The sequence below is a fragment of the Rutidosis leptorrhynchoides genome, chromosome 1, assembly GCF_046630445.1.
Source record: "Rutidosis leptorrhynchoides isolate AG116_Rl617_1_P2 chromosome 1, CSIRO_AGI_Rlap_v1, whole genome shotgun sequence".
Classification (NCBI taxonomy): Eukaryota; Viridiplantae; Streptophyta; class Magnoliopsida; order Asterales; family Asteraceae; genus Rutidosis; species Rutidosis leptorrhynchoides.
Window position 1 is genome coordinate 452,402,887 of NC_092333.1, and position 8,321 is coordinate 452,411,207.

Consider the following 8,321-nt stretch of genomic DNA (forward strand, 5'->3'; position numbering starts at 1 on the left):
CAACCATGGTTAACCATTCTCGCATCATGGTGCTACCGGCTCTTTGGTTCACACCATACGCATTTGTCATGATGCTACCGGCTCTTTGGTTCACATCACAACTCGAGTCATACTCACGCTAGAGTGCTACCAGCTCTTTGGTTCACACTCTAACAACGCTAAGGTGCTACCGGCTCTTTGGTTCACACCCTAACAAATCGTGCTATAGCGCTACCGGCTCTTTGGTTCACACTATAACATACGTACTATGACGCTACCGGCTCTTTGGTTCACATCATAGCACGCTCGCACATACTATGGCACTACCGGCTCTTTGGTTCATACCATAGCATACAAATAAATACATTACATACATATGCATATAATCATTCCACTCACCTTAACGATTTGGTGACGATTTATACCTCCACAAGCTTCAAAGCAAGGTACCTAATAATATAAGTACTCGATCAACAAACAAACTTGTTGGACTAAATACCAACACTTCACTCATGTGCATTTAATGACTTAAATGCATTAAATGCCCCATTTTCACCAAAACCGCCCTTTAAGGGTCAAGACCATCATTAATCACTTAAAAGCTAGTGATTAAGGTCCAACAACACTAACCATTACACAATTAGGGTATTTCATACCCATATTTCCCAATTAGGTCAATCATTAGCCCTTTGACTAATTTAAAGTCAACACACCCATTTCGGGTTATCTACTAACCTATCTAACACCCATTTACTAATTAACTAGGTGTGCTAGTAATTAACTAACCAATTAGGACTCATAAACATCAATTACCACTTTGAAACCCTAGGTTAGTTACCAATGAGTCTTCATGACTCCATCTTACCCAAGAACACCCAAAATCACCAAATATGGGTTTTATGTTCTTCATTTACCCAAATCCTAACCCTTACACAAAATCAAAGTAAGGAAATTAAAGTTAGAACATACCACTACAACCACAACGGAGCTAGAGAGGGGATGAACAACTTTAATACCCGCACTTTGGTCCGAGAACAACTTCCTCCCCTTAGATTTAAGCTTTCTCACTCAAGAATCACACTCTCACTCTAAAATTTAAGTAAAGGGGATAAGGTTGTTGATAATGGAGTTAATGATACTCCACAACTGACCAACTGGCCTTTAACTCGTTCACAAGTGAAATTACCAAATTGCCCATCAAAATACTTCATTAAAACAGCAAAAACCCGGCTACAGTAGGGAGTGCGCGGCGCGCTCCCTTTGGTGTGCGCGGCGCACACTAAGCTCAGATTGCTCTCTGACTTCTGTTTAACTGCACAATCATTCCCACACTTTATGTACTCTATATACTCTGCTGTACAATGAAGATTAGGGTCTTACATTCTTGGTTTTGGAAACTAAGTGGGTGCGGTAATTTTTCTACTCAAAAGCTAACAAAACATATAATGACTAAACTTTATCCGTCAAGAGCGAATGCGTTGGCTACTATGAAAAACAACCTTGTTAAAAAAAAATTGGGCGTTTTCGTGTGGAGGGCAAAGCGAGAAAGACTACCCGTTTTGTTTGAACTTGATAACAGTGGTATTGATCTACACTCCGTTCTTTGTCATCTTTGTGATAATGATATTGAAAAGGTCAAACATTCCTTATTTGAGTGCAAGCATGTTGATGTTATTTGAGAAAATGTTCTATCTTGGTGGGGGTCCGGTTCGGTCAATCTTTCTTTTGGAAATCTTCTTTGCGGTTTTAATCCATTGTATTGCTCCGATTTGGTTAGTAAATTTTGGCAAGCGGTGGAATGGACAAGTAGTTATCTCATTTGGAAAAATAGGAATCAAAGGGTTTTCAAGAATTCAAGTTGGTCACCTCCGGTCGTGCTTAGTGAGATTCAAGTCAAGAGCTATGAATGGATTGCGAAGAGATGTAAAGCAAAGAAAATCGAATGGCATGATTGGTTAAATAATCCACAAATGTTTTTATTGTAATTAGTATAAGAGGTTTCGTGTTTTGTTTATACTAGCGTAGCATATGATTCTAGCTCGGTATCTCTACGTTTGTTAATACCGTGCGAATGCCATGTAAATTGGTGAGAAAGAAAAAAGGTGAAATGACAAAAATACCCTTCGTACTATTCACGTGAAATGACGAAAATGCCCCTTTACTATTCATCATTTTTGTCTGTTAGATATATGTATATATAATTTTGAGATATTAATAAAATTTTATGCTTTAAAAAAAAAAAGAAATATATTCATGAACTATATCCAGAAGGTTAATAATTAATTTATCATTCATATATATGTTTATTATTTCCATTTTGGTAAGGAAGAAAACTTTCATTGCCACTAGATTTGAGTAGAAAAATAGAGAAAAGAAAAGCGAAATTCACATGTTTTACCACCAAACTTATTAAATGCTAGTATATATTATTTGAAAACTAAGATAAACTTCTAACTATGTCTTAACCCTTAATTAAGTTAAGTGCATATAAAAGTCGTGTACGTCAGTCATTATCTTTTTAAAATGTTACTATATATTATTAGAAAATATAGTTTCAAACTGCATCGGTTAGTTGACATGCCTAATAATCCACCTCTAAATCTTGTAACATGCCAACATTTAAATTTACATAAATTATATTATATATATAAAATATTTTTTTTAAAGGCAAGTATATTAAATAAAAAAAAATAAACGAAACAAACTAGCAAGAAGCTAGACAAAACACGACAAGTACAAAAACAAACAAAAACTCGAACACACCTAACACGAGAATACTGAAGGAACCCTCAAACTCCTAGCCCAACTGTTAAAGATCCAATGATCCAGACAAAAAACCACATACAAGAACCACAAACATATAGGGAATAATGAAACATCACGACTAAACAATGAATTTATGTTTCCGAGCCCGAGGATGAGCAGGATGGGCAACATGAGCAACAATCAACTTCATCATCATCCTCTCCTAAATCTTTCATCTCATCATCGATCATATACCTCTCATACCATCGACGTTTATCCCGACATCTGCTACGCTTCAAATTTTTTCTTCCCCAAACATGTTTAATGAAATGGCTTTTAATTAATGGATGAACTTTTCTCTCTTTAAAACGAAAATGAGCTACCATGGTAGATGTTGAACTTGCGATGTTTAGACTATTACAATTCACATTGTTTAGGCTTGGCCCAAGAGATTCATCCACACACGACTCGGTATTGTTAGGAGTAAATCGGGATGAAAAGTCACGAATGCTCCCATTTATATATTCACTTTTTCCAACATTGTCATCACATGAAAACTCATGATAGCTGCAATTTAATTTTTCATTTTTTCCAACATCATCCTCACTTGAAAAGTCACAAACTTTTTTTGTTTCCACTTCCATTTTGCTGACTTTATATAAAGCGCATTCTAACAATCATACGTGTCAACTCCTGATTAATTCCTGTCACATGTCAACTCCCCTTTTATTCCTGCCACATGTCAATCTATAAGTTATTTCCATCTATTTATTGAATTATTAGATTTCCTGTAACACCGTACTTTTTACACACATTTTTTTACAAAGACACTCATAGCAGAAGACTTATTAATTTACATATCATATATTATATGCATAAATATATGATTACACAAACCACTGGTGTTACGTTATTACTACAAACAATTCAAATATATTGTTAATTACAAAAACATCAGAGTGACACTGTGTCAAACATCTGCAGCGGCCCGGCAATACCCACCAAAAGCTGCTAATACACACCTGCAAGGCAAAACACTGTGGGAGAATTAGCATAACGCTAAGTGAATGGAAATATCTAGGTGGACATCATTACAAGCATCAAGCACAGCTTAAAGGCACTGGTCACTAATTACTTAAAGCCGAACACAAGACGATTGGCAACCCATAGCTGATCAAGCTAGAATCTACCGATAGCCCCACATTACTGAATCACTGGTATAGTCTTCCAGACGTGACATACTCTTCATTCACACTATACCACCAATAAGTAATTCACGGGCCCAACACTATTACCCGACGCTAAGGTAAATAGGGTTGACCTCTTACGCCCAAAAACACTGGGACGTTAGCACTGGTGCGCACATAATCACATATAGTCACTACACTGGTCACAGACTCATTAGACAGTCTAATCATAAGCATGGCACATATCACTACACTTGTCACTGTATAATCACATCCATAAAGATAATCCCACTCACCTGGAAGCACAAGTACTCAGTCATCTTATATCACCGAGCCTTCACCTTTCCGTTTATCACCTGAGAATATCATTTCTCTAGTTAGTACACTTTTCAATTAGGTTACACATCAGAATAAATAAACACAGTAAAACAGTAAATGGGCCAAAATTTCACTTGGCCCAAACATACAAGCACTATCACTCGCACGGATATGGTCTCACTCGTGCGACTGACTAGCTCAATCGTACAGGTGAGTATCCTCACTCGCACGACTAACCTATCACTTGTACGAGTGAATTTTAAACTCACTCAAACGGTTTAGTGTCTCACTCGCACGAATGGACATTTCACTCGTACGGGTGAGTGCCTCAATCGCATGGTTGAGCAAGAATAGCAGCAGAGCTGCAATTCGAGATTTTTACACCCAATCCAAAATATGATTTAGTGTTTTAAAACCTTATCATTGAAAAGTAGACCTCAAGACGATTCCAACGATAGTTTATTTGTCAAAAACGGAGTTACGGTTTGAAAGTTACGACATTTTCAATTTTACCAAAAGCTGACCAATGCTCAACCGCGTGGTTGAGCCCTCAACCGTACGATTGAGCCCTCAACCGCGTGATTGCACCCTAAAAAGTGTGCTCAAACCCCATGGTTGAGCTGTCACTCGTACGGATGCTGAAGAACTGCATCAGGTTACTGTTTTTGAGTTTTTTACACCTAAAACTCGACAACTGCTTGTTTTGATCAATCCAAAGGCTCAATAACACTATATAACACATATATAATCTATTTCTAACCTCAAACAAGCATACCAAACACATACATAGCAAGATATAATCACTTTATACCCAATTCAACCAAACCCATTTAAAACCCATTTCAGTTCATCAAAATTAAAGGTACTTACCTTGTTTTGATTCTGAAATCACAAAGGATTAGACACACCAAGATTTAATCTTTAACTTACACTTGATAATTATAGAGATTTAAAGAGTAGAGAGTGTTTAGGGTTTGAGACTTGCTAAAAATGGCAAGGATAGTAACGTACGTGTGTATTATATATATATATATATATATATATATATATATATATATATATATATATATATATATATATATATCAGGTTTCTTCACACATAGTTAACACATTCGTCTAACACACGGGTATTTATCAGTTATCTGAAACCCAAAATATTTAATAACTTATTCACTCTAAGTCTAATTCACAAAAGGAAATATGTTCTATGACCCTTCTCACAAAACGCACATTATCCCATACACAATAATTATAAAACACATAATTATTAAAATAGGTCATTACCACTAGGCTCAAAGCTAGGCTGTTATAAATATACCCCCTTAAGAAGATTTTGTCCTCAGAATCTGATCACAGTTAAATAGATGAGGGTATCTAGAGGTCATCAACTCCTCGATCTCCTATGTCAGATTGGTGCCTAAACTATGCTTCCATTCCATAAGCACCATGGAGATCTGCTTCTTGCGCAACTTAGTCACTTTTCTGTCGATGATCCTCACTGGTTTTTCCACCAATTTCTTACTAGAATCTCCTTTCAGATCTTGTAGTGGAAGAATTTTACTTTCGTCGTCCACTTTACACTTATGAATATATCAAAAGTTGAACGTGTCATGAATACCTGCTAACTCTGGAGGAAGATCTAACACTACAGTTTGATCGTTTAGCATTTGACAGATTCTAAAAGGACCAATGTACCTTGGAGCTAGTTTTTCTCGTTTGTCAAACCGAATTACACCTTTCCACGGTGATGCTTTTAAATACACATGTTCACCCACATTAAATGTCTCTGGTCGTCGACGAGGATCTGCATACATCTTTTGTTGATCTCTAGCAGCTTTCAACTTTTCAAGCGCGATAGCCATTTTTTTTGCAGTCTGCTGCACAATTTCTGGATTTGCAAATTGTTTCTCACCTGCCTCTAACCAACACGACGGAGTTCGACACTTTCTACCATACAACATTTCATAAGGCGGCAAGCCAATACTTGAATGATAGGAATTGTTGTAAGTAAATTCGATCAATGGTAGATTATAATCCCACGATCCACCATATTCTAACACACAAGCCCTTAACATATCCTCTAAAGTCCGAATAGTTCGTTCACTTTGACCATTAGTCTGAGGATGATAAGTTGTACTAAGGTTGACACGAGTACCCAAATTCTCTTTTAGACAATTCCAGAAACTAGACACAAATCTTGAATCTCTATCTGACACAATAGACAACGGTATCCCATGTCGTGATACTATTTCATTTAGGAACAACCGAGCTAATTTGGTCAACAATGCTGTTTCACTAGTAGCTAGAAAATGCGCACTTTTGGTTAAACGGTCCACTATTACCCAAATCATGTCATTTACTTTAAGGGTTCTGGGTAGTTTTGTCACAAAATCCATGGTGATATGTTCCCATTTTCACTCTGGAATGTTGTAAGACCCTAATCATCATTGTACAACAGTGTAAATATGATACATAGAGTGTGGGTATTGTTGTATAATTAAACAGAAGTCAGAAACTGCCCAGCACCTCGTGCGCGCCGCGCACACCTAAGGGAGCGCGCCGCGCACCCTTTACTGTAGCCGGATTCTGTTTCATTTATTGAGATATTTTTAAGGGCTCTTTGATAATTTCACTTGTGGACGAGTTTAAGGACAGTATATCAGATATTGGAGTAGCATTCACTCCAATTCCAACAACATTATCCTTTCCACTTCAATTTTAGAGAGAGAGTGAGATTCTTGTGTGAGAAAGCTCAAGCAAAGGAAGGAGGAGCTAGTTTTGGGTCTTAGCTTGAGTTCTAAGGTTGTTCATCTCCTCTCTAGCTATGTTTTGGTGGTAGTGGTACATTTCCTTGAAGCTTGCGAAAGTATAAAACCGTCACTGAATCGTTAAGGTGAGTGGAATAATTATATGCGTAGGTATATAATGTATTTATTTGTGTAGCGTGAAATGTGAAGTGTCGATGTGCTAAGACACCACGTTCACATGACGAGTGAAGTGTCTATGTGCTAAGACACCACTGCATGAAAGATAATGAGTGAAGTGTCGATGTGTTAAGACACCACTCGGGGTGAAGTATCGACGTGTTAAGATGCCACCCAAGGTAAGATGAAGAGTGAAGTGTCGATGTTTAAGACACCACTCGAGGTGAAGTATCGACGTGTTAAGCTGCCACCTTAAGTAATATGAAGAGTGAAGTGTCGATGTGTTAAGACACCACTCGGGGTGAAGTATCGACGTGTTAAGATGCCACCCGTGGGATTAGTGTACGACGTGTTAAGTACTCTAATGGTTGTTATGAACACCGATGGGAAATTCGAGTACCATTCCTCGTGCTATTGGTTAACCATGATTATTATGTTGTACCGTAAGCATATTATATTGTACGAATTATATATATGCTATTGTATTGCTAGCTTGTGGTATTGGAGGTTAATAGCTTGTATTTGAGATGATAAGCTAATTGTGTTGCTAGCATATATACGGTATGTGTGTAAGTGTTTGCAAGTAGGTATATTATATATGTACGGGTATAATCATTGAATTCACTAAGCTTTGCTTACCCTCTCGTTGTTTACCTTTTATAGGCTCTGGCGTGGATAAGGGTAAGGGCATTCGATTAGATTAGAGATCCCGCTTTGTTTGTTAGGGGACGCTTTTGGATGTATTAGCTTTCAAAGTTTGACCGAGAATTGGGTAGTTTAACCCCCAAACATCATGCTCCAGTGTTGTTTGGAATTTAAACTAATTCGGTTGAAACTTATACTTTTGTACGAAACTCGTATTACGGCATATGTGGGCCCGGTTTCATAAAACTTATTTTATTATTGAAACGTGTGAGTTTTAAATATTATATCATGTTGTGAAAAGCGTTTCTTCTAAATATGTCAGGAAGTGGGAGATATTTATTTAAAAATTCACAAAACCGGACAGAACTGAATTGGGCTTGTGCGCGCCGCGCATATATGGTGGTGCGCGCCGCTCACTCCTCCTGTATAAAAAAAAAATTATTTTGCGTATTCGGTTGGTCATTGGTTTGGGTTGTTACAAGTGGTATCAGAGCATGGTCTAAGGGATTTAGGCGACTTGAGA

General features: G+C 37.3%; 1 protein-coding gene across 1 annotated transcript; it reads right to left on the reverse strand.

Annotated features, from left to right (window-relative positions):
- Positions 1-5,629: 5,629 nt before the first annotated feature.
- On the reverse strand, positions 5,630-6,190 carry LOC139903546 (uncharacterized). Its single transcript, XM_071885816.1, has 2 exons — positions 5,848-6,190; positions 5,630-5,802 (listed from the first exon to the last, which is right to left on the reverse strand). Exons 1-2 carry the CDS (start codon positions 6,188-6,190, stop codon positions 5,630-5,632), a joined length of 516 nt encoding a protein of 171 aa, XP_071741917.1.
- Positions 6,191-8,321: the final 2,131 nt, after the last annotated feature.